Genomic DNA, 27571 nt, shown 5'->3' with positions numbered 1-27571 from the left:
TTCTCTTCCTCCAGCTTTTCACCAGCGGAAAGGACTCCGCAGAGACATCAGGAGAAAATTGTGCTCAGGGGGTGTTATTAGATAGAAAAAAATGGGGCTCCCATCTCTTCTGTTAATATTATTGTAGAAATGCTTAATCCCCAGGCTGTGAGGCTAATTGTGGGGGAAGGCTGGTTATTAGTGGAAAGAACAAAACATATGCTCCGAGACTGGAAGAAATGATGGGAACCAAGTGAGGTCGTGAATTCTATTTGACTAAATTACTGCTGAACCAGATCGCAGATGCTGTGTGGGGGCCAGGTGGAAGTCAGCACGCTGCCTTCCTTTTCCATCTGTACAGCCACGGCCATTTAAAGCCCTACATTTGAATATTGCTAAATAGTATCACCTTAGTCATCTTGGCTTCTATGATATTTTTAGTATTTTATAGCCTATTTACTACCCCTGGGTGGAACAATTTATGCCTGGAAAGTCAGTCCAATTCCCCTAAAACTTGGAAACCTATCTTCAGAAGCAACATCTTTTGGTTCCTCTTTCCAGGGCGGCGAGTGGCAGCCCGTCAGCCAGCCACCATGGTGCCCACCCAAAGCCCTCTGCAGCCGGTAGTGATGGAGGGAGGCTGGACTAAACAGACTCAAGAGGAGACGAAGCTCATGGAGCGTATACGAGAGACTGAGGTAAGCTCCTTGGGGTCCCAGACATTAAGGACTCTGCCCCTGTTAGCAGCATTTATAAGTATCATGTTGAATTTTTAAATCATGCTATTAATATGCTCTCAGCAGCTAGGCAGTTATGACCACCATAACCATATGCCAAGCAATGAGTTGGCATTTGGAGAGTAGCTATCCTGGAGACAGCCAGCTCACATGAACGTCTGTTTTATTTGAATGGAGACCAGAAATTATGACCTTAGCAGAGACGAGAGAAAGGCCCAGTGGATATGTACAAAGGTAATTACACTGAGTGTAGTCAAGTTGAACCTTATGGCTTCATTGCCCATCATTCCTGCGGGTACTGCGCAATATGTAAAAAGAGCAAGCAGCACAATGCCGATCACGATGGAGATATGTGGAAGTAAGAAGATGAAAAAGTGGTTTCGGCCAATTGGTTAATCAGTCAAGATTGCCAGACATAAAACACTTGAAAAGAGAAAGGTCAGCTGTTGAGGCAGGATCGGGGATAGAGACGGGGGGAAGCTGCATGCTTCATGAAATTCTTCATCCAACTCTTTGCCGCTATTTTAGCGGGGCTTATCCAACTCGTGACATGCGTTCAGTGTAAACTTTAAGTGTATGTCTAAATCACGGTGCCTGGAGTGAAGAAGCTGACATTGCTAGAGACTTGTCTCCTTGCCAAGCTCAGAAGGATCAGTCTGTAGTCAGGGAATGAATCAACAAGCATTGGGCTAGGATACGCTTGAGGTAGGATGAGGGGCTGCCAGGCAAGGGCTTGGCAAAGCAGGAAGGTGGCAGCTGCATTTCAGAAACCAGTGAGCTAGGACTTGCTACACATAGTCCCCTAAGCATCGCTGAACAAGAGAAAATGGAGCTGTGGTTCTGCATCAAAACCTCACTCGTTAATTGCAGAGACATCTCCTGTAGGAGAAACACCACACGCATGTCCAGAAACATATCACCCTTCATTTCTCAGCATTGCAAATCAGTTAAATGCTTTGTCTAAGTGAGTTTGTCTCTGTTATTATCCCAGTAGCTTCATGGAAGCAAAGGGGAATTCACCCAAGTCTATGGCAGGAGAGGTCTGGGCATGCCACACTTACTAGAACAAGTACACATTGGTAAACATTGTGATTACATGGCATTGCTGGCTTCCACCAGATTCCCTTTGCACACCAAATCGTTCTCCATATGCAATATTCTCTGGGCTTTCTTAACAGGCTCAACTTTCTGAAGGCCAAGAACTACAGCCCAGGTGCTCTCTGATTGCGAGTCAACGTAAAGTAATTGAGCATCACAGCCTGCACCAGGTTCCACGTGTGAAACGAGTGTGGGCCTACCAGAATGGAGGCAGACCCAACGATGGTGCTCATGCCTGGGCCAGCACTATTTCAGAGGTAAGTCTAATGTGAATGTCTAACAGGCCTGGAATCAGACCCCGATTTTGACTTCTCTAGGTTGGCAGATCAGGCAAGTTAGTGAACTTTTCTCATTTGTCCAATGGGAATAAAACTGCCCTCACAAGGCTGGTCAGGTCGTTGGATGGTCTCACCTGTGTGCACATGTCTAACGTTACCTGACGTGTGTGTGTGTGTGAGCGTGCGCATGTGTGTATTCAAATAGAATACATAACCAGTAGATTGAACACACTCCAGACCAAGACTGCCCTTTAAAATCACTTAAGAGTGGAAGTGGTGGCTCAAGCTTCTAATCCCAGCACTTGAGAGGTGGAGGCAGGAGGCGAGGAGCTGAAGGTCGTCTTTAGCTACAATGGTGAACTTGAGGTCAGCCGGGGCTAAGTGGGACCCAGTTTATTTTACTTAAAATGGTTTTTCTCATTCATCTTAAATCTAGCTCACAAAAGAGTCGTTTCTACTCCCTGTTGTGACTTATTCCCCAGGGATGTTCTTTATGGAAAAGCGGCTGTGGTTTTTACAGAAAGCCTGTCATAGTCTCACGACCAGCTATCCTGGCCCAACAGAATTCCTGCTTCCTAGGGATAAACACTGGCTTGAGGAGACAAGCAGCTGCTCCTGAATTGTTTCCAATTTGAAGAATATAAATCTAAAGTTTGGCATTCTGGTCTTAGTCTTTAAGTGGAAAAGAAGCAAGTGGCAAGTAGGTTTAAATTTTAGGCTTTCCTAAAGTCTTTCCTGCTGCAATGGTAATGCTAACACTGCTTTGCCTGTTTTCCTCTGTGAAGTGCTTGCATAGACTTTCCTGGGATGAGAGACAGAAATGATGCTGGGGGCAGGGGTGGGGGTGCAATAGAAAGATGCAATAGAAAGGTCTAGGAACTTCATGGAGTTGATGAAGGTTCTGGAATTGCAAAGGCATCTCAGCTGAGCTGGCCTCCAGGGATGCTCCAGGCTCAAAGAAAGCCTCTCTTCACGGAAAGAACCCTGAGGGCAGCCACATCTCAGAAGCTGGTGGCGAACTTGCTGCTCTTGAAAAATGAGGTGAAAATGTACAACATTCAAATAAAGGGAAAACGCTTTGTATACCTGGACGAGAAAAATGGTTATTAAAAAAAAGCGAAAGCCAACTTCCTAGAGAGACTCTGAAGAGTGGCTGAAATGGTGCTCTTCTCACCAAGGAGCTCTCCATCTGCTTCCATCCCTTACTGGGTATAGTAAACTCTATGGGGACAATTAGGGTAGTCACGGCCAGTTCAGGCTCTGAGGTGTGGATGGGGGTGGGATTGAAGGGAGGTAGAGGAAGAAGGTAGAAGGAGGGGAGGGGGAACTGGAGTTGGTATGTAAAATGAAAAAAAAAATCTTTTTAATTAAAAAAGAAAGAAACCAGAGTCAAATGTGGATGCTGCTTCTGAGAGAGCACTTAGCCTTGGCAACTAAAGGCAATCAAGTAGTGAAAGCCTAGGCAGTGATCAGCCAATAGACAGAGAAAGGAGGCTGGATGATAGGAAAGCCGCCTATTCGACAGTGTGGCGACACTCACAAGGAATTTTCCAAAGATGGCGTATGGGTCTATCTAGTCAGGAGCTGGCTTTCCGATTCATGTTGCTCACACTGTCCAGAATGAAAGGCACTCCGTAACTACGGTTCCATGATCATATAACTTTCATGAACTTTATATATGGTGAACTTTATATACAGTGCTGGAAGCTGTGAAGTATCACTTTAATTTACGTCTGTGAGTCGACATTTATAAACTCTGAAAGCACCGTGTAATCGACAGGTTAACATCAATGGTAGAGAGCATGTGCCACAGGATCTCATTAAATGATGATGTCGGGATGACAGAGACTCATTACACTCAGGGGCAAGTTGTTCCATGTAGAATACTTTATTCTAGAACAAAGCAATCCATTATGTCAAAACAAGTATATGTGCTTTAATGACATTCTTGGCAGTATTGACTATATTTGACAGGTTTCTTTAATATAAATTATATACTGGTCTTTGTTACTATCTTTAAATTAATTTTTAAGTTAACACAAAAAGTATTGGGTTGATTTCTTCAGGGAGTTTTTTTTTTCTTTTTTTTCCTTTTTCTTTTTTTGATGGTGGTGGTGGTGGTCTTTTGTTTGGTTGTTAGTTCAGTTTGTTAGTTTTTGGTTTTTTGAGGTGGGGTTTCCCTGTGTAGCCCCGGCTATTTTGGAACTCCGTCTGTAGACCAGGCTGGCCTTGAATTCACAGATTCACCTGTCTCTGTGTCCCGAGTGCTTGGATTAAAGGCCTTCAGCACCACCAGCCAATCCTCGGGGAGTCTTCATACGTATGTGTTGTACTTTGTTCTCAGTTCCCCCTCCATTATCCTCTCTCTCTCACCAGAGCATCTCTCAACTCCACTCTCCTGGTCCCCGTTCTTCCCTGTAGTCCCGATTTGTTTTCCTTTCACGTGTACTCTTTGCTCTATCTTCTGTAACCCTTAAATTCCACTACTTCCCTCTCCTGACCCCCTTCTAGTTCTGTGATCTACAAACATAGACACATACATATATGCATCCTCATATATAATTTAAAAATTAGTTTCCATGTCTGAGGAAACATACAATATTTGCCTTCCAAGGTCTGACATAAACTTGTTTAATATGATTTCCAGTTGCTTCCGTTATTCTGCAAATGTCGTAATTTCATTATTCTTTATGTTTGCATAATATCTCTTAGTGCGCATGTGCTACAGTTTCTTTATCCGTTCATCTGCTGATGGGTGGACACCTAGGTTGGTTCCATTCGCTGGCTTTCGTGAACGTGGAGGCGTCAGTACCTCTGTGGGATGCTGACTCAGTGTCCTTTGAATGTATGCCTGTCAATGGTATAGCGGGGCCATTTTGTTCTAACTTCAGATTTGTGAGGATCCTCCACATTGATCTTCATAGTTTATATTTCTACCAGGCACATATAAAGGCTCCTGTCACCCCCATCTTCTCCACCCCCATCATCTTCTCTGATGCTTGCTGTTATTTGTTTTCTTGGTGGAAGTTATTCTTCTTTCCCTGGTTACTAAAGATATAAAATACATCATATGGTATTTGCTGGTCATTTATATTTCTTCTTTTGATAATGGTCTATTTGATTCATTAGCCCACTTTTTGATGGAAGGATCTAGTACCTCAGTACTGGGGTGGGTGCAGGCAGAGGGCCTGCCTTTGTACTTTCAGGGCCTCCTGACTACCAGTTCACCCTAGGAGGGATGTTGGCCCTGTGGGTATATACCCCTGGAATAACAGAGAATGACAGAGAGTTGGCTCCAGAATTTGACCTACCTGCTGGCTCAGAGCTATTAAACCCCTGAGTGATTTTCGGATTAGATCTGTCTCAGGTCACTTTTGGTGGGCCTGTTTTTCTCTGTGTACTGCGCAGCCAGAGCCAGCCCCCTGCCACCTTCATCTTTCAGCTCACTGATGGCCTGTACTCTACCATTGCCTCACTGATCCTCCTTCCACACAGGTTCTGTGTCCGACCAAATCAACGCTCCCTATCCTGAGGATGTGCCCTGCTCTCAGGTCCACAGGGTAGCCAGGCTTTAACCATACATCCTGTTTCAAAATAGCCCCAGGCCACTGACCTCTGAGTCACATGATGTGATCAAATTGGATATTTCCCCATGGTTGATCACATCCTGCAGCTAGACTAAAGCCCATGAAGACTGTGGGCTTGCTCTGGGTGTAGGACTGACTGTTTCATCCGGTTTACCTTTTGGAGACAACTTCTGAGTCCTCTTCTTGACTAAGGCTCTGCCATGGCGGCTGTGTTCAGCTTGCTCCTCTGAGTATACATACTGTGCTGAGTATACCGTTGTACATACTATACTGTCTTCGCTCTTTCCAGGACCTTCTACTTCTTTTGTGAGTTTCAGAATCAGCTTGCCTCTGTTCCTTTCTTTAGATAAAGTTTTGTTTTTTGGTTTTACTCTTCCTAATCTCTCTTTCACCAGCTCTCATGGAAGTAGCCTCTAATCTGTCTCCTCAAGTTGATAAAGAGTATGAAAATATATCCAGGCTTTAACTGGGTACAGAGAAATAGGCACTCCACGTTGATGGAAACTGAACCTTTTAGAAAAGACATACTTGGTTATACATCTCATAAGTAAATGCACTTCTGAATGCATCTACATTAGCTTCTTTGTCACAGTGACAAAATAATGGGCAGGCGCACTTATGAGAGAAAGACTTGGTTTATGTACATGGTTAAGCCCGTCATAGCAGGGGTCCATCATGGAGGCCGCGGTGACAGCCACCAGTTGAGGAACGGTGTTAAAGCCCATGAGACTGTGGGGGTGGTATTTCACACTCGAACCATAACCTGCCCCAAGATCATTTCATGAACCTATGCAAAGTTTGTTTGCTAGAGATATTAATCACAGAAGTGTTTTCAATAGAGATAAACTAGAAGAAATTCTAAGCTTATCAATCGGAAATTGGTTAAGTGAATTATAGCACGTAGGAAGGAATATCGTAATTCAATTAAAATCAACTTTAGGAGAGAATAAAAACAACAAATATGGCTGAGATACACTAAGTAAAATAAACATAATGTAAGGCACATGATATTGGATTCTACATACACTGTAAATTGAAAGCAGCGAGGAAGGACTTAACTGCTCGCAGTATTCATTTTTGATTGGGCTGGATCATGGGTTACTTGTATTTTTCTTTCTTGTGTGTTTGTATGTTTTGGGTTTTTTATGATGAAGTCAGATTGTTCTTCTGTGATAAGGGAACTGATCACCTTCTTGGAGAAGGGCTAACAAAAGAGATGAAGGTCGGGTTAGTGGAAGTTCAGTTCAGCCATCAAGGGAAGGAGACTTTATCTGTCAGATAAGGAACAACAATTCAAAGGAGTCCGTTACCGCCTCTGACAGAACCTGAGAAAGGGGTTATGCATCAGCAGCTCGGGCAGAGGAAGTGTTAATGAGGAGAAGTGCCAAGCATAGGCATAAGTGTTGGTGTTGATGTGGTGTGGTAAGCAGACGACACTTACATCAAGGAGTAGGGAGATGGATGACTGTCTTTTTGGGATGTGTTGTGGTTTTTCCCCTCTCAGGCTTAGGTGTTTGGACACCTAGCCCCTAGCAGGTGGCACTGTCTGAGAAGGTTGTAGAACCTTCAGACACCTGGCCCCTAGCAGGTGGCACTGCTTGAGAAGGTTGTAGAACCTTCAGACACCTGGTCCGTAGCAGGTGGCACTGTTTGAGAAGGTTGTAGAACCTTCAGGAGGTCTCCTGAAGGAAGTAGGTCTCTGGGGATGAGACTTTATACATAGCTTGACTTCCTATTCACTGCAGCTTTTCTGACTGTGGTTCTAAGGTGACTAGCAACCTCCTGCTTCTGCCAACACGCCTTCCCACTGCTTGCTGAGGGTCCCCTTCTAGCTCTGTTCTTGCACAACCTTTTCTTTGTGTGACTGAAAAAGAGGCTTTGTTGTTTTTTTATAAAGAAACCATCCCTGTTAGGGCAAGCCTCTCCTTCATACCCATGTTTAACCTCATGTGTCTCTTTGAGGTTTCATCTTCAAAGATGGTTGAAGTGTCTGAGAGCCATGCCGCCACAGGGCAATACCAGTGCCATGGAATATCTGGACTGAGCTGTGGTTGAGGACCATATCTGGGTCTGTGGTCCTACAGCAGCTGGGCTCTGTGTTGATGTCAGTGGCCCATGTTATTACTGGGCACTATGGGAGAGCTGGCCATGTTGGCCTGGGCATGAGGGAACTGGTCCTTCCTCTCATCAGCTGCCTCAGTGCAAGAGCTCCCAACCCTCAGAACTGGCCCCAGTGGTGTGGGCACAGGAGAGCTGGCCTGACTTTCAGTGGCCCTGGGAGAACTGTCCCCCAACCCCCGCTGGCTGCCACAAGGAAGAACTGGTCTCACCTCTCACCTGCTGGAATCTGTGAGGCATAGCCACAGGATCTCCAAGACTCAGGGCAACAGCAGGATATCTGGGAGAAGTTTTGGTGAGGGTCCGGTATTTATGGTGTACCAGAAGCTGTTGGTCTAGAACCAGATCAACAACTCATTACAATGAACATTTGCAAGTAAATCTGTTTGGACAAAAGGGTCTGCTGTGTGACATACCACAGCTCCCAAGGCCACTATGACGAATATATGATGGAAAGGCAGGAAGGACAGAGAAGTAAAATGTTTTTCTTTTTCTTTTTTTTAAATTTTCTTTTTTGGGGAGAGGCTATGGGGGCAGAGGGTAAACATGGAAGAACTGGGAAATGAGTGGAATTGGGGTGTACAGTGTGAAATTCCCAATTCCCAAAGATTCAATAAAAAAAAAGTTATGTTAAAGAAAAGGAGGGAAGTGACAGATGCTCCCAAGGTTGGCATCTGGTTTCCACACATGGACACCTATGTGTATTTACACACACACACACACACACACACACACACACACACACCGCACGCACACTCACAATGCACATATGACTAAAGAGAGATGGTAGAGGCTGATATTAGCTTATTTGTCTCAGTGACTTATACAGAGCATATTGACAGGTTTTATATTTTCATTCAGAGCATTCTGTCCTGAAGAACAATATGATATCATGAGTTCTCCAGGTTTCTTATGAAATTCTGAAGTTTGCTATCGGATGCATTTTGCATGTTGATGATTGATGCCTTTTTCTGTCATTTCATGTGACTATCAGACCCATGGTGGCATGCATCCGACCTTCCACTTGTCTATGTTTTGTTTTTTAGCAAACATACAAGAAGTAATCAGTGGTATGTTAATTTGTTGCTTTTAAGATTTTTAGATAATTCTTCACTATATCAAGTTTATAACAAGATTCAGTGATTTTTATTTTAAATTTTTATGCTTGTTTTTCTTTTAACAACTATGTGGATTTTTTTCTGGTAAAAATTTAATTGAAAATATTTTCATCTTTGTTGGCTTAAAATGATTCTCTCAGCTTTGTTTACTGGCTAGCCTTGGTCCCTGCAGAGCGCAATGCCGGTTTAGAAGGCACTACGCTCTTGTAGAGATCACCCGGCTGTTAAGTGGGCTGCAGCACTTAATGCTTTTAAAACTATCGCCAATTTATAACATAGTTTGCTACCTGAAAGTGACACTTACTATTTCATTTCGCTATCATATTTTACTGCAGGATTATTGTTTATTGAATCTTGTAAACAAATCATGGAAGTCCTTTTCCACCCTATAAAGTCATCACATGGGTGTTTCGACTGCAGCTGTATAAGACTATTAAGCAACTTCATGAAAATTGACAACTTTTCACAGTCAGATTTGTGGCAGTCTTATGTGCATGGAATCAGAAAAACTGTATAGTTCTCATACAATGAACTCACATTTTAAAAATAATAATTTCTGTTTGATTTTGTTTGGGCGATAAACTTTCGTCCACTGTATTTTCTGAATGTCTAATTTTAGTAAACAGAAACACTATTAATGCTCTAAAGTTTACTATTTACCTTTTCATTTAAATGCTCTCATTTTTATGATTGAGTTCGTCATTATTTGATTGACCAAAGCTTCCTAAGAATAAAATAATTCCTACCCACTGAGAAAAGCTACTTCCTACACTCTGGAACCTGCTTTGAATGTCATCTCAGTTACAAAGTACATTCTATATTAAGATTTCTCTCATTCGGCGATTCTATGTTTATTAAGTGTTTTAACTGATAATAAAGTATTACAACCTCTGCCAATTTTCCAGACTTTCTGTTTGTGAGACAAAGGACAGGGTCTGGGTTTCCTCACTATTCGTTTGTCTAGTTCTTTGGTCATTAAGAGAAAAAAAAAAAAAACCCTGAAAAAAAGAAAAAAGAAAAAAAATTGAAGCTATTTTGTCATGTCCAGATTCCTAATCCAAGATTTGCTGTATTTGAAAATTTGTTAAACACCAAGATGCCTGTGAAAAAAAATAATAGTGCCTACAAGGAAACTTCCCCTCAGACCACTGGAGTTCCCTCACTTTAAAGAATGTCAGCAGACACTCACTTTGTGCCATTCTTCAAAGCCCTCCTTACTACCTATGTCCAAAAAGTATAACTGAATGAATGTTTAAGTAAGGATAGAACTCTCTGAAAAGCGTTGCTTTAGGGCAGTGGTTCTCAATTGCAGGATCGTGACCCCTTTAGGGGTCATACATCAGATATCCTGCATATCAGATATTTATATTACAATTCATAACAATAGCAAACTTACAGTTATGGAATGGCAGTGAAATAATTTTATGGTTGGGGTTCACCATAACATTTGTACTAAAGGGTCACAGCATTAGGGAGGTTGAGAACCACTGCTTTAGAGGATTGAGATATAGTTCCTTTGGTAGAGTGTTTGCCCAATATTCATGAAACCCTGAGACTGGTAACACAGAAACCCAGCTCGGTGGTGCACACCTGTAATCCCAGTTCTCAAGAGGTAGAAGAAGGAGGATCAGAAGTTCAAGGTCATCTTCAACCACATAGTGAGTTGGAGGCTAAGAGCCTGTGTTACATGAAACCTTGTCTCAAAACAAAGAGTTGTAATAACTATTTTGTGATATTTGTCATTCAAATATGGCTGTCCCTTGGTGTTTCAGTTGCTGGATGAGTGCACTGCTCGTCTGAAAATGTCCCACCCTGCCAAAACCCTGTACACCTCAAATGGGGAGCTCATTGAGTCCTGGGACAGCATAGAGAAAGATATGATTGTCTGCGTGTCTGCAGGATGTGGCTTTATAACCTCAAAAGGTATGGGTGACACCTCCTCTTTTATCAAGGTCTTGAAGGGTTAAAGCATTTAGCCTTCTTTGCAGAGGCCTTGCCTGCTGAACTCTGAACACTGTTGGATGATTTTAGTAATTACACTCCTCATGCTGTGCTAGTCAATGTGATGAAGGTGACGTTCTCATCTGTGTGTGCCTGAAACACCACTGTCACATGGTTTACTCTAAGGAACTCAACCAAATTTCAGCGAATCTTGGGCCTCACCCAGTCCCATTTGCAGAGATACTGATACCCACGTGCGAAGGCATTTCCTTAGTAATGATTGGAAAATGAGGTTCCTGTTGCCATCTTACTATGTGAATCATTTGAAACAATGCTTCATTAATGGAATTTCTCAACTTCCAGGTTCCCATTCTCTCGGGAAAGTGAGCGTGTGCTAGCTTTAATAAGCTCCCTATTTCCTAATTATTTTCATTGATAAGTGACAGAAATGGAAAGAACATGTTTACAAAATGAGCTCTAGTCTTTTATACTGCTTATCCTGAAGCATTTAAAGCCCCTTTCTATAGGAAGGAAGATACCAGCAAAAATATAATTTTTAGAAAATTCCAAAAGATATGTTTTTACATCAAGGAAATTAAAATATTAGGGAAAAAATTATCTGACATCCCTATAATAAAAATATTGCAGTTTTTCTGTTAAAAATGCACCATAGAATTACTATGTTTATATATAAGCTGGATGAACAAAAAGGTTTTAAGACAGTTGGAGATAATATCCTCACATTTAAACCAAAAGAGACAAAAGTATCGAATTGCTAGTTAAAAACTGGGGAGACACAGATTTATTGGGAACACTAACACTGTTTGGAGGGATGGCACAATCCTCCCTCAGCGCATCCTTCCTTCTGAGCAAGGTCCCAGGCTTTGTTTTCTTCATACTCTGTTATCCTCCTCTCCACCACTGCTTGGTACCTCAGCTCAGTACGTGGCCACTTAGATGCATTCAGAAACGGCAAAGTTTGTTGTCATGTCTAAAAGTTAATAGCTTTCAGTCTTCTCAAAGTGTACATCCTGTCAGGACTATATACACAAGACTTCCTGTCCTGAGAGGCTCCCATTTATCTGTGAATATAAACGCTCTAGTTACCTTCCATATTGCTGTGACCAAAAGCCTGGAGGTAGCGCCCACCCTGGCAGAGAATGCCCTGAAGCCAATGAGATTGCAGATCACTTTGCAGCTGCAGCCAGGAAGTCGCCCTCAATATCAGCCGCGACAGTGAGCACCTTTCAAAGGGTAACAGTCAATGGAACCGTGAGCAAATGGGTACTGCAGCAGCAGGTGCTGGCTCTGTCCTTCCTCACAGCTTGGGTCTTTCCTGCTCTCAGCATGGGCCTCCTGGCTGTGTGTAGTGCTCTCTGGGTCTGACTGGTGAATGAAGCTATGCCTGTTTCAGGAGAGTTATCACAAAGAGTGTCCAACCTCCCCCGCCCCCACGCCAGGAAAATCCAGACTGCCTTCCCGGGAGCAAATAAATCCCCAGTAAAATCTTCCCCAGTAAAACCTGTGAGGGGTTTTGAATATTAGATATTTGAATATTAGATATTCAAATAGTAGTCTCCCCACCATTTTTTCTCTTTGCTAAGCATGTCTACACGTCTGTGCAGACAAACCTTCATTTTCAAATCTTTAGTTTTATAGACTCACATTTCAGTGAGGTCAAACCTGGCTCCTGGCCTTTTGAAAAGGGTGCTCTATGTCACCTTCCTGGTGAAGGGTTTGTGGCTTCCCCCAATCGCCTCAATTCTTTCCAGTAAGTCATGTCTGTCTAAGCAATATGATTGGTCATAAAAGTGAGTCATGTCTGTTCTAGGCAGAATGATTGGTCACAGAAATGAGTCATGTCTATTTTAGGCAATATGATTGGTCACAGAAGCAAATTTAATTATTCCTTCGAACCTGATTTTAAGCCATTTTGTTGTTTCCGTGAAGTAAAATAAAAGTAATCATCTAATAGGAATCTACATTTTCCAAATACTTGAAAAGTAAAGAGAAATGCTTTTGAATGTATTTTATTCACTATGACATGTTTAGCTAATTAATCATTCCACATGTGATTTTTTTCTTTGACCTACTAGCTAAAGGATGTGTGAGAAAATAAGATATTCTGAGTGTCTCAAAACATGATAATTATTTATTTCATGCACAATAATGCAAAAGTTATTTAACAGGAGGATGTAGTATACTGATTTTTAAAATGAATTTCATTTGGCAAAACAAAACAGAAGCTTTCCGAATGGTGTCTTTTTGTCACACCCTCAAAACTGTTAATAATGCTTTCCGTCCTTTGCAGTAAAGGCCAAGTGCTGTCCGCAATGGCTGCATTTCCATCTTTTCATTGGACTTGGTCTTTTTAGCACACCCCTATGTGAGCTTCCCATTCAGACATTGTATTGTTTGGAAGAAAGTCCTCTCTAGTATAGTGTGAATTCTAACGGGTCTTAGTAATAAAAACCTGGGATCAGAAATCTTAAATGATTAAATATCAGAGAGACAAAGGAGCATGCCACAACTACTTCTTACCCATCACCTCCTCAACCTGGAAGGGGATGAACGCCTGGCTCCTCCCACCTATATTTCTCTCTCTCTCTGCCCAGCAGTATCTCTTCCTGTCTCCATCTTTCCCAGTGCTGGGAATAAAGGCATGTGCCTCCCAGTTACTGGGAGCAAACGCATGAGATCCAAGTGCTGGGATTAAAGGTGTGTTCCACCACTGCCTGGCCTCTATGGTTAACTAGTGGCTAGCTCCACACTCGGATCTCCTGGCAAGCTTTATTTGTTAGAGCACAAACAAGGTATCACCGCACTCTAGTGCCCCTGACTGCACAGAGATCCAAAGAACAGCAGCATGCACCTGACGGTATGAGTGCAGGAAGTGTGATGAGAACGCAAGGATTGCCGAGGGAGCCTAGATGCCCTCATCACCCTGCACGTTAATTCTATACTTGAACTCTATAAACATGTTGACCTGTCTCTGAATATCTTTGTGCTTTTCTTGGAACAGAAAAGAAGCAGCTGGTGGAAATCAAAGCGAATTATGCCAGAATCCGGAGGCAGCGGGGCCGCGAAGCCACAGACATTGTGGTGTCACCCTCCATGAAGCTGCTATCTCTCCTGCAGCCACACAACTGATTTCAAGCAGAGCTTCATATCTTGTGCTGTATTTTATGGATATAGCTATGTGTAGATTCTCGAGGGCTAGTTATGACATGACCGTTTTATGTCCCTTTTAACCTGTACACAGTTTCCCTTTTATTCCTACCCTCCGCTGAGATTTGAACCTAGGTGTTGGACATATACTTGAGCGGTGTGTCAAGCGTCTTGAGCTACGCCTCCAGCTCCTTCGGTCTCCTTCAAAGGTTATTAGTTTCCACATTGTATGTGAAGTAGCATTGGATGCCTCGAGTCTGCTCCTGGAACAGCACCGAAACAAGACAAATAATGCAAGGAAGATGACTCTCTTAGGTGAACTTGCTTTGAGAAAATAAAAGTTGCTGGAAAGTAACTTAGAAGGATCAAGGAACATACGTCTATGCACATATAGGTATGTATCTAGCTAGGACATTGATAATAAAACTACTCTTGACCACTGAACCCTAAATTCAAGTGGCATTTTGTGGCTCCATTACTCTGATTTGGGGGCTTCTGTTAGAATCCCTCACATACCCAATAAAACTGGAATGGCTGGTGGCTACCAAAAACACAGACCTCTGTCTCTTCTTCCCCAGGTTTTCTGCAGTTCTGCAGGCCTCTCTCGGGGCACAGTTAGGTGTCACTCATGAGAATGAAGGTGGGTGGTTACAGTGACTGATTAGTAGTAAGAAGTCATAGACTATGTCCTCAATATAAATGCAGGAAGGATCTAAACACAGTATTTCAAAGAAAGTTCATGTAAGGAAGAGGGGTGTGAATATGTGTGTCTCTGAAGTCTTAATGCCACTTCCACAGGACAAGAGGAATTTACCTGTTAATTTGTTCCTGGGAAGAGGAAAGACCATTTAGAAAACAAATAGCCAGTCAGTGCCAGGCCTGAGTTTGGTTCTGTCGCTGGTGGAATGTGTCAGGGAACCGCCCTTCCTCCCTGTCTTCCTCCGTACCAGCCACAGTTCTGCCAGAACGGCTAGGTGTATACACACAGCAAAGCACAGCCAGGCTCCCCGCTCAATCCCCCACTTTAACGTGGTACAGAAGGGCAATGTGTCATTTCTATTGAAGGGGATCCTTGGCAACTGCTGTAAAAGGCCTGGAATTTAGTTCCAGTCTACAGATCAGCAGGGCTGCATAAATAAATCCCTGCTGCCTGGGACACCATGCCGGCCGGATCTCAGGTGTCAGGTGAGCAGGAGTTGTCCCTGTGGCAGACATTTCTCATGTGTGATATGACAGAAGCAAAGGTGGCCCAGGGCAGCTGTGTGCCGCGGAGGAGGCAATACCACATGATGCTTTTACTTTGCTTTTCTTTCTTCTGTTTTGCTAACAATCCCGAAAGAAAACAAGAAAGGTTAGAGGACTTGCCCATGGCCTGACAGTGGCCCATCAAGACTCCCACCAACTGGGTCTTTCCTTGCGGTGAAATGACTTGTTCACAACCCCCATGAAGGAAATAAACATTTTTTTTCAAAATTCTGTGAAAACACATGCATTTCTTTAGGTGCAGAAGCACCTATCATTTACTGCCAGGGAAAAGTTGCCTCGCTGTAAAAAACGGTATCATTCGCCCTAGATCAAATGTGCAAATTCTTGTGAAGTGTTCGCTGTTGCGTGGGAACGGGCCTGAAGCGAAAATTGATAATATCACACAACGTCCTATCAAGCACCAGGAGACATCAGGCAGAAGCCTCAAGTGAACTTCTCTGTTGCCAGCAAATGGGATTTTAGATGTAACCTAACAGCCATCAACACAACACATCTTACTAGCGAGGCAGTCACACTCACCCTGTCGATGACAGCTTGCCCAGAATATCTGCAGCATTCAAAGTCAGCGCTGACTTCCATAAAGCTGAAACACTCCCGAGTTTTCCCTTCTGATTGCCTCTCTTTACTGGCTTGAGTCTAACCAGGGAGCAGTTATTACCCCTCAGCCAGGACTACAGGAAAAGGCTATTTTAACTCAGTGACTTGTCCCGAGCTTCTAATAAATGCCGTCAGTTCCTCTGGAGACATGTTTATCAAATTTGAATCAGTTTCGTACATATGACAGATTTCAGTATTTTATTCCATCAACTGAGAGCCACTTATTATCAGATACTAAAGCAGAACCTTCCCGGCCATAGCCTTCCCCGGAAACATAGTCCCTGTTGACTCCCCAGGTGAGCCAGGAGTCAACCACAGACACCTGCACTGGCAATCACTTTCAGGAGAACTAGAATTCTAACAATGCTGGTAACACGCAGTACACGTGTGAGGTTACATGACTGTAACTGAACCTTCCACCTGAGTGTGTCTGTGTGCTTTGTGAGACAGGACTCTGCAATGCTTCAAATAACTGAGGTATTTCAGAATAGTCACTATGAAATTCTATTTTTTCTTGATTGCTCATAATAACTAAATATGATTTTACAAATCAACAAAATAAAGAGAAAGCAAAACCAAAAGAAAAAATGAAGGTAAATTTGTCCTCTTTTGCCACAAATTCCCTTAGAAACTATGGACTCTGGGTGCTGTGACCTTTGTTGGCTAACGAAGGGACAGCTCTAATGTGCTGAATGTCACCGAGAGATTTGTGATTTTCCAATGAGCTGTTCAGGGGGTGGCATCATTTTGGGGGATATGATCAGAGCATACAAGTCTGTGTCATTCTAGATCTAACAAAATCAGATGCAAATCTTCTCAACTAAACAGAATCTGGGCCCTTGGACAGTGATACTCAGTTGTGTCTATTAGGCCAGGGACTCCCGTTTCCTCCTGGTGCTGAGCAGACTTTCTTCCCTCCCAAAGCTAGGTAACCTGAACCAGAGAGCAGCACTTTCCTTCTCAACACGATAAACCAGAATTCCGCCTGCATGGCTTGGTGTGGGGCTGCAAAGTCATAAGGAACTGCAAATTAGGTTCGACACAGCCCACTCCAAACTGATGCTGCTAAGAGCCAGTGGACCTTCCAAGTAGCAGCGGATAGCCACAGGGTTCCCACTCTCAAGCCACAGAATCTTTTCATTCCCCCAGCCTGTAATGCAAAAGTATTACAGGCTGTCACCCTGTGCTACATATGCAAGCAGAAATATAGGAGGAGAGAGGAAGTGCTGGTGTCCCCAGGCAACTGAGTGGGAGGAGAGCAAAAGAGCAGAGGCCCAAAGTTATGCTCATAAGGTAAGTAGACGGTGATTCTGAATTGAATATACTATTGTTCGTGGTTCATTAAACACTGGAATCTCAAGGGTTTCCGAAGGATATTGTGGTAATTTGAATGTAATTGCCCTCCATAATCTCATAGGCACTATTAGAAGGTGCAGCTTTGTTAGAATGGGTATGGCCTTGTTGGGGGAAGTGTGTCACTGTGGAGGCAGGCTATGAGGTTTCATATGCTCAGGATACCACACAGCATCTCAGTCGACTTCCTGTGGCAAGATGTAGGACTCTCAGCAATTCCTCCAGCTCCACGTCTGCTTGCATGGCACCATGCTTCCTGCCACAATGACAATGGACTGAACCTCTGAAACAGTAAGCAAGCTCCCTCAGTTAAACGTTTTCCTTCTAAGAGTTGATGTGGTCATGGCGTCTCTTCACAGCAATAGAAATCTAACTAAGACAGGCACTGACAGCTTCGGGATAGACAGGTCTGGCCAAGCTGTCAGGCGAGGTACTCCTAGTTAATTATACAGCAGAGGTGACAAATTGAATGCTGACTTTGATGCTGAAGCACAGATGTGAATGCTGAAGAGCGTCAGTACTGCCATGACACCTGGCCCGCTGGACCAACTACAGGACCGCCACTGGTAGCTGTGATTCTCGAGGGACGAGCTTGAAGCTGGGAATGTCCTGGGACTCTCGGGTTAGTGCCTCCCAGAGTGTGAGACTTGAACCCTATCTGTTTTCTTCCTATCGCTCTTTCCTCTCCCCTTCTCTGCTCCTCCTCATCTTTGGTCTTTTGTCCTCTACAAAACTTCAAGTCTGATTTTTTATATTAAAAAATTTAAATCTAGCCAAGAAGGTGACTTAGTTGGAAAAAGCGCTTTTGCCCTCAAAGCATGAGGATCTGAGAATTTGGTGCCCAGAACCCATGTAGAAAAGCTGGGTGTGATTCACAGCAATGACCAGCCTAGAAAGATACCCCTAAAAGTGCAATAGCATTAGTCCTGTCTTGGCAGTCTAGTTGGACTTATGGCCTGCTCAACAGGAGGAAAGTCGTGCCTGGCACCAGAAACCCAGGCAACTACCCAGGGCTAGTGAAGTCACGGATCTCAGAAGATATCCCACAACCACCACTTTGCTAAACCAGCCTCATGCCTAACTGCATTCATTCTAAATATTTATGTGCCCAGATAAATGAAATTTCTCTTTGCAATAGACAGACCATTACGGAAAACCACAACTGGTTAAAATGCAGAGAACAAGGAAATCAATGGTCACCTTTTAAGTCATATATGTACAGGCAACAGTAAAGGGACTCATTGGGTTATATTATGTATTTGTACACATACACACCTGTGTGTACATATATATGTAACGATATCATAAATACATATATACATATATATATACACATATATATGTATATATATAAAAATCAAAGAAAAAGAGGCTATGAATTTGAGATGCAGTAGGGACATAAGAAAAAAGGACATATGAGGAAAATGAATGGGAGAAATGGGTGTGATTATGTTAATTAAAAAAAGAACATGTTTAAACCTGGGTTTGGTGGTTTACAGTTGTAATCCCAGTGCTGAAGCGGGGAGACGGGGTTTGTTGACCAACTGACCTTGCCTAATTGGTGAGCTCCAGGCCTAGAAGAGATTCTGCCTGGAAATAAGGTCAACAACTCCTGAGTGACAACACCCAGAATTGTCCTCTGGCCTCCTGCATGTGCATGTACAAACAGGCATGTGTACACACATGAGTAGATGCACAAATAAAGAGATAAAAATCCTCCCCAGAACCTGTGACTAAACAAGGGGTGCTTCCCTAATAGTTTCCATACTTTAGTGCACACAGAAGTACCTGGAAAGCCTGGTGGAAATGCAGATTCCTAGGCCCCTTGGTAGACGTCATGATCCCAGCGCCTGCGTGTGGCATTTTATCCAGCACCTGGGAAGAAGTATGGGAAGTCGCCCCAGTTGAAGGAGCTTTCTCATGAGTTCAGGGCTTGCCGAGGAGTGTGCTGTTTACTGTTAGCTGGTGGCCCAAGCTGGAAGTCCCAATCTGAAGACCATTGTCCAGTCCTTGCCAGACCCTTTGCTGTGTGTGAGGGATTGTACCTAACTGTCCTTGTGTGTGCTCATTACCATTTCCTTAAGAAACGAGGGAGATAGTCTTTCATTTTTTTAAGTTGGGTTATTGAGACAGGGTCTCTCACTTAGCTCAAGCTAGTGTAGAGCTCATTATGGAGTTCAGACACCCCATGATTTCACAGCAATCCTCCTGCCTCAGCCTCAAAAGTGCTAGAATTGAGAGTGTTAGCCATTATGCCCATATTTAAATGGTTCAGGTCAGAACCAACCACCTAAGAGGCTGGAACTAGACCTGGATATTGGGAGGAAAAATGGAATCATAGGCATGACAGCTTCTCATATTAATCAGACACCCTCGGTGTCAATAACAGGGCTATTTCAAAGGTCGCAGAAATAGTGTCAGAGTCATGGGACAGACACAAGCAGCAGGATAATTTTGAATTCGGTAAAAAGAACCAGTTTTCTAATACAGTTTTATAAGAAGAGAGATAAAGAGAGACCTGAAAACAGGATTTCTGCTTTCCCTAATTGAGAGCCCTCCCTCAGTGTAGGAGCTTCCTGGGCAGGGACGGTTAATCCTCTCTAGTGTCTGCCTGGCTCAGTTAATGTGAATGTTTAAGCCAGTTCTTTAGAAGCCACTTTCTTTGTGTAGAAAGCATAAAGAAAATTAGTATTTTAAAGATTTGATTCACGAGTCATGTACTTAGCCATGCATGTGTGTCTGTTTCTTTGTGTATTTGTGAATGTCTGTGTGTATGTGTGTGTGTGTGTGTGTATATTTGTGTGTGTGTGTGCTTGCTGTTAAAGTACTGAGCATGCGAAGGTGAATATGACATGGGATTTCCATCCCCATGGATCACATGCTGTGTGTGGGTAGGAGACACTCATAGGTTCTGCACATCCCATAGAGTAATTATGTGTAATAAATAAACTGATCAAAAACTGTCTTATGTCAAAATGAGTTTGAGAATAATTAGAGATCAGGTGAGGGGTGAGCTACTTAATGCGTGACAGAAAGTCTTCTGTATGGAAATGACACTCCTAAACAGAGATAATATTCAGGAAAGAGCCTGGCATGCTCAAAAGACCTGTGTGAGCATTACATTATTACAGAATGTTTTAGTTAGACGACAGAAGATTCATTTGGGGCTCACAGTTTTGGAGGTGTCAGTCTAAGGTCACTTGGACCTGTTGCCCTTGGTCATGTGGCACAGTAGGGCACTACAGAGCGAACAGACAGAAAAGCAAAGCTGCTCACCCCATGGCACACAGGAAGCAAAAACAGAAGAGAGCGAATGTCCTGGTATCCCCTGTCAGGCCCCCAGTGACCTCATTTCCTTCTTATAGTGTTCACCTCCCAAATGATGCATAATATTGCCCACTCTGAGCACCAGGTCCTTGAGGGAACACTTACCCACGCCATGGAAGTGTGAGGGAAGACGGAAGGTGGGGCTGTCGAGTAGGACGAGGAAGGAACCACGAGCCACTCAGAGTTTTCTAGTGGCCACGTTTTTAGAAGTAGAAAGAATGTGTGAGATACAGTTTAATACCTCTGTCTTGGTCAATGCACACGGTATATACAAGGTTTTGTCACTGCGCTACACAACCAACATAAAATTGGGAGATCTAGTGGCCAATAAGGGCAGCTAATAGGGAAGCTGTTGCAGATGTTCAGGGTACAAGCCCCCAAAATACTCCACCTCTTTTTGGTGATGGAGGTTTGCCAGGATGATCAGGGCAGTGAAGAAACACAGCAGCCCGAGAACTCAAGCTTCTAGGAGGCCTCTGTTCAAGATGAGCCCATGGCTGTGTCCACAGCCATCCCAATATTCTGTTGTTTCTGATGGCTTTTGTTTGGTTTTGTTTGTCATGTGATCTCATGCATCCTAGGCTAGCCTTCCACTGAGGATAACCCCTTCTCATGCCGTAGGACAGCCATGGAGAAGCGTAGGTAGGTACGGCATGGTTCACATGAAAAGTTTGTATGATCCACATCTGTGCATGTAACTAAAGCTATGTGTTGAGAAGCTATGCAAACCGCAACAGCAGTGCCTGACAGCCTCAGAGAGGAGCCACATCCTGGGTCCTCTGTCTGACTCAGGAACTGAGGCTACAACAGAGGCTGATTTTTTGCAACTTTTATTATGGCTGAAACAGGACTCCTAGGGTTCTTCTGGCTGTGAAATTACTTACCTTCACTGTCTTCAGGCCAGTCATCAATCATTGGGATGAAAACAACCCTATAACTCACCACGGCACAGTTTCTGCCCCTAGCCTTTCTCCTCCCTAGTTTATTTTCCTTCTTAAGAAGTGGCAATTTCATACATACACACAATGTATTTTGAACAAGTCCACTCTCCTTTCACTCCCGTTCCACTCCTCCCACCCATAGTTCCGCTACCCTTCTCCAGATTCATGTATTCTCCTCCTTTCCTCCATTTTCGTCTTCTCTCTCCTTTCCTTTGTCGTTGTCATACTCTACAGAGCCCACTTGTTGCTGCCTGTGTATACACGGATGCTGTGGTACCTGCTGGAGCACAAATAGCCTCTGGTGGGCCACATCCCTCAAGAAAGTGGGTTTTCCTCCCAGCAGCCATCAATTGCCAACAGTTCCTCAATGAGAATGGGGGCTTCCTGGCTACCTGCTCCCACCATGCTGGGACTTTGTCTGTCTTGGAAGTCCTGTGTCTGCTGTTACAGCTACTGTCAATGCGTATGTGTGACTGCCCATTGCATGCAGAAAACGCGGCTGCGCTACAGTCATTCACTTCCGCTGGCTCTTACACTCTTTCTGCCTCCTCTGAGATAATCCCTGAGCCTTGAAGGGACGGGGTGTGATATAAAGATAACCTTTAGGGCTGAACAGACCAGTGTGGGCCTCTGTGATAATTTCTGTCTGCTACAAAAAGAAGCTTCCCTGATGAGGGCTGAGTGATCTCTTCATCTACGGGTCTAACAGGAATCAACTTAATTCTGTGTCCATTTTGTTACAAGTGTAGTAGCTGGGCTCATCTTTCTAGAATGAAAATCACCTATGTCATCCTCTTTAACATGAGGGCCTGCTTGTTGGGGTTTCTGTCATGCAGTTCCCACCACCTTTTAGCCCCAAAGAATCACACAGAAGTCTACATAAGTTATAAACTGATTGGCCCATTAGCTCAGGCTTCGTATTAGCTCTTATAACTTATATTAGCCCATTATTCTTGTATATGTTATCCACATGGCTCAGTACCTTTTTCAGTGGGGCAGGTCACATCCTGTTTCTTCAGTGTCTGGACAGGACTGGGGAGGAATGGGCTTCCTCCTTCCCAGAATTCTTCTCTTCTCATTGACCCACCTCTACTTCCTGTCTGATTGTCCTGCCTATACCTCTTGCCTGGCTACTGGCCAATCAGTGTTTATTTCAAACATAATTGACAGAATACAGAATTGTCCCACACCAACCCTCTTACTCTAAGTCCTTCAGGAGCTTCTTGTCCAGACACTGAAGAACAAAGTCCCCCACGGCACTCCAGTTCTTGCAGAGCCTTGGATCAGCCATCTTGGCTTTGGTCCTTTGCTCACGGGGTTCTGTGAACGTCCTCACTTTCACCAGGCGGCACGTTCTCTCTTCCTCCGCACCTGTTCACAATCTCTTCCTGCAGCTCTCTCAGGCCATGTCCCTTGACCACTCCTCTGACACGGCAGGAACGGAAACTGCCTTTAATTAAAAGCATACGCTTTCTTCCCCTGATCTGAAAACCCCTTTACAGTAAGGTCAGGCTTATTCAGATTTGGGTTCCTGAATATCGAGGGCCTGAATATTCTTTTTTATTTTGTTTTGAGACAGAGTTTCTCTATGCCACCCTGCTATCCTCGAACTCTCATTGTAGACCAGGGTGGCCTTGAATTCAGAGATCTGCCTATCTCTGCCTCCCAAGTACTGGGATTAAAGGCAGGTAACAACACCACCCTGCTCTGAACATTATTTTTAACACAGGATGAACATTTGTTAAATGAATGTGAGATTTATGGTAACTTTTTGGCTAAGAAAGCTTTTCATTTTATTTTTACCAGGCACGGCTATGTCTGGCTTTGAATATGGAAAATGTACTGGATGAGAATTTGGTTTCCCACGAGACTTCCTTCTCCTCACATGCACAGACAATCACAGTGCCCCATCAGAGCAAGTCAGCTCTGGCAGGTGAAATACTATCCACTGGCTATACTTCCTTGAAGGCAAACCAAACTCATGCTGCTTATGCTTACAATGCCTTCTTTACCTGCTCCCAGTACAGACCTGATAGACTGGAAAACACATGGCTCCCATCAGAGCCCACGTAGATTCTCTTCCCAAGCAGCCTGGCTTAGAAGGGAAGACCTGTCACTCCCTTTCACAAGCCCGATGATTTGTGGCCGAGACGGGAGGAGCGGCTCTCTGAACCACATGCCCCCTGGTGCAGGCGGGCTAAGGAAAGATGAATGGCCATAGAAGACAGACATCTGAATGTTTCGTATTAAATTAGTCCCACAGAGCACCCAAAATTCTCATTCCATAAATCACGAGGTAACATGGACTCGCTCCCTGGTTAGATTGCTGTGACTTTGGCCTGCGGTGGCACAGATAATCTGAGAACAGTTAACTGCTTGTCTGAAACAGTAATCACTTTCAGCATATTTACTCAGTAGTGCTGAGTGACCCAGACTGATCTCTGCTGCTAGAAACAGCATGTAAATGGGAGTCAGCCAATTGGGGAGATTTCCAAAAAAAAACGTGTATCTGTTCCTTAAATTCTTGGTTGCTCTGAAATTGCCATGCACCTCTTCAGGGGGCACCCTTCAAAGGAGGAAATATGAGGGAGCCCAGTGCGTCCCCACCCCTCCGGTAAATTGCAGTCCCAGTGTCATTTTTGAAACCCATCCTCACCTGTTCCGCTCTACAAATCACAGACTTGGAACGGAGTTGATTGTGCCAACACACGTTTTCCTCAATGGCCAAGGTTAATTCTCGGAAGAGTTCACGTGTACTAGATCTATTGTGGGCCTTCTGTTTCTGAGCTGACATCTGTTGCTGTCTGGGACACTTTATAGATTGGAAGGAACATTCGACTGTACTTCAAGAGACCATCCAACTTGGTACTCACTGGTTGGGGGCTCTGCCTGTGATGCTGCTGCCTCTCTCAATGAGATAGATCGGCTTTAAAAGTCTGGTTCTGGTACAGTGGTGAGCTGCAAGGGGTCTGTCAGAGCGGGGGCAGCAGTCATTCCAAGTGGGTCTTAAAGTCCCCCCCCCCTGCCTCTCTCTCTCTGTAAAGCCTTTCTACAGAGGGTCATTAGATCTGTATCTAGGGTTACCTTTGCCCTTAGAAACCCAGCCTAAATGTACAGAGAACCACAGAAAGAAGTCATGCCTTGGCCCTGTGACAGCCAAGGACTTAGAAGTGACTTCAGCGAGAGACATGACTATGGTCCACACTTGGCTGCTACAACAGAATATCTGAGGCTAAGTGATTAATTAAAAAAAAAAACCATAAAATTTATTTCTACAGTTCTGGAGGCTGTGCTGTCCAAGATCAAGTTGAAGCCATCTGTATCTGGTTCAGAATTTTCCACTCTGTCTTCACATGGCATAAGCCTGGAAGGCAAAGGAATATCAACTTTCTACTCGTTCTTGTAGCTGCCCTCACTTAGTTATGAAAACAGAGGCCCTGTGACCGACATGCTTCCCCGAAGTCCCACCTCCTAATGCTTTTGAGGGTTAAGTTGCCAGCATACGAATTTTGCATGACATGTTCAGGTCACAACGTGGGTTAAGCCACCTTGGCAGTGTATTGTCTCACAATTCTGCAAGCAAGAATTCCAAGGAAAAGGTACGAGGAAGGCAGATTCCCTCTGAGGACCAAGAACGTGCTCCCTGTATATCCTCAGACTCTCAGTGCTCTCTGATCTTACCATCTGAATGTTTGGGGCTTCTCCCCAAATCACCAGTGTGATCCTGTTAAGCGTGGGACCTTTGGAGATCATACCCCTGGGGATTAGTGCCCTTATAAAAGCAGTTTCAGAGGGCGACCTTCCCCCACACTCTCTGTGGGGACATAAGAATATAAGCCATCTGGGAACTGGCAGGCAGGCCTTCCCTCACCAGGCAAATTCTACTGTCACTGTGAATAGACACCTCCCAGCTTCCAGAAATTTGAGGAAGTAATTTCTGTGGCTTTTAAGGTACAGGCATTTTGCTATATCACTGAAATAAACTAAAACAACTGACAATCTTTGCCATTCCTTGTCTTTAAAATTTATCACCCTAATTTCTCTCATCACTATTTTAAATGCCAGGGTCTGAATTTTCCACTTTGGTGAGGACCCTGGTTATGCTGGCTATCGGGAACCCAGCATACTCTGCTTATGCTGGCGATCAGGGCCCAGCATGCTCTGGCACGGCCTCACCTTCACTGATTACACCAGCAAGGGTCCCTTTCCCAAGTCAAGTGACCTTCTGAGGTGTTGAAGATCAGGCCCTCAGCATGTGGATTCTGAGGGGACACAATTCACACCCACAATAGTAATAAAAGATCGGAGTTCCCCTCCTAAGCACTTGGCCCTACCATTAATCATGCTGGTGGCCTCTCTTTCTCTTTTTACCTTTTTATGTCTTTCTTGTCTTTCTTGTCTCTCACGAACACCAGAGTCTGATATTAATGGAAAAACCATTAAAAAAAAAAGACCTATTATCTTGTGAGGCAAAGTGAGTGCACTCAGCTGTAAAAGGAAGACTTATCGATCAATTTCAGTCAAACCTTGCTTGTCTGACACTTTGCAGTTAAGGAATGTGTTTTTATTGCCTGGCCAGATAGTTCAGGTTTCCGGTCAGTCTTACCAAAGACCCTTTTTATAACATTGACAAAATTTTATCACAGAGCTATGAAAACAAAATTAGATTTCATAACTCACATCGGGCCTTGAAGCAGCTGCCCCTATAAATTTTACAAATCTTATCAAGCTTTAATGTTTCTAGTCTGATAAGATTTTTAAATAGCAACTTTTACTGAACTTCATGTATATATTCATGTATATAAGTAAATGCATATGTGTGTGTGCACATAGAGAGAGAGAGATGTCTTGTTTCCTCTTCACCTTACAGAGAAGAAAGCTGCGCCTGTCTGCTTCTGGGCAGAAAACGTACAGAGGCCAATTACTTAGATGGATGAAGACTCCCTAAAGGTACACAAATTTACTTATGGAAAGCAAAGCTGCCATTTATCTAAAAGTTTTGATCTTAAAATTTACCTTCAGACGAAATGGATTTTTTCATAGTCATATTTTGAAGAATCAACAACATCGACAGATCAGCCATAGTGTATCTGTACATACCGAGTAAGACAGGTCATAATTGAGAGCAGTTTTGACCGCAGAAATTTTTCATTTGGATGAGATCCTACATACATCCCTGGGCTTTTCGATCTGTAGAGTTAACTGCTGGAAAAGCAAATGCATGTATACTGAATGAGTCTTTTATATCCCTAGCCGAGTAGCAAGATGAGAGAATACAAACCCTTGGTTTTATTTACTCAGAATAAGGTTCTACCCACGAAGTCTTCTTGCAATTATCAGCTCTATCCCAGTGCACTGGGAAGGGATAGTTCTGTCATCTGCTACCCTTGGTCTGGGCCTGCCTGACACTAAAATCCCTTATGGGAATGGAGAGGATCTGCCTACTTTGTAGAACTTCTGCTCTGTTAGCCGCTCAACTACAGTCCTGAGTCCAGTGCTAGCCAAACAGTTCGTTCTGCCTCTCAGAGTCAAGAAGCATTTCTCGGAAATATGCAAACACAAAGAAGAATCATGGCATAAACTACATGTGTTATTCATTAGTAAAACACATCTCTGTTGATTACACGTTTTGGCTTCTTGTATCAAGTCTAAGGAAATACAAAAGAAAAGTTATGTGAATCTCTTACAAATGATTGAGCAGCATTTAAAACATCAACAGGCCACCGAGAAGCAGTTTTCAACTTTTTGGGTTCATATACTCCTTCAAGAACTTTGAAAAGTCACATTTAGGAAATGCTCCTGCAGAAAACATCATGATTTAAAAAATAGATTTGCAGGGTTCAAGGAGCCACCTGAAAGACATTCCAAGTACAGAGGTCCTGATAGAAAAGGTTTCTGATCTCCATACTCTTTGATGTTTGAGCCAATTAAGTTCTATATCTCTTAAACGGCAGATTCCCAGATACATTTTAGATGGAGCACACATCAATTTGAATAATTAGCTATGTGTTGTCTTGTTATGTACAAAATTAGTCATAAACTATGATGGTATCTTAGCATCTT

General features: G+C 43.6%; 1 protein-coding gene across 2 annotated transcripts in view; it reads left to right on the top strand.

Annotated features, from left to right (window-relative positions):
• Dcdc1 (doublecortin domain containing 1) overlaps positions 1–14006 on the top strand; it is a 65526-nt gene extending 51520 nt beyond the window's left edge. For both annotated transcript variants that reach the window (XM_038331248.1, XM_038331247.1), the window contains exons 15-18: positions 541–677; positions 1895–2071; positions 10688–10838; positions 13879–14006. In XM_038331248.1, the coding sequence (XP_038187176.1) occupies positions 541–677; positions 1895–2071; positions 10688–10838; positions 13879–14006 (593 nt within the window). The remainder of the gene's footprint in view (positions 1–540; positions 678–1894; positions 2072–10687; positions 10839–13878) is intronic.
• Positions 14007–27571: the final 13565 nt, after the last annotated feature.

This window comes from Arvicola amphibius, chromosome 5 (assembly GCF_903992535.2).
Source record: "Arvicola amphibius chromosome 5, mArvAmp1.2, whole genome shotgun sequence".
Classification (NCBI taxonomy): domain Eukaryota; kingdom Metazoa; phylum Chordata; class Mammalia; order Rodentia; family Cricetidae; genus Arvicola; species Arvicola amphibius.
Note: the sequence above shows the minus strand (reverse complement) of the source record. Positions and strands in the feature narration are given on the sequence as shown.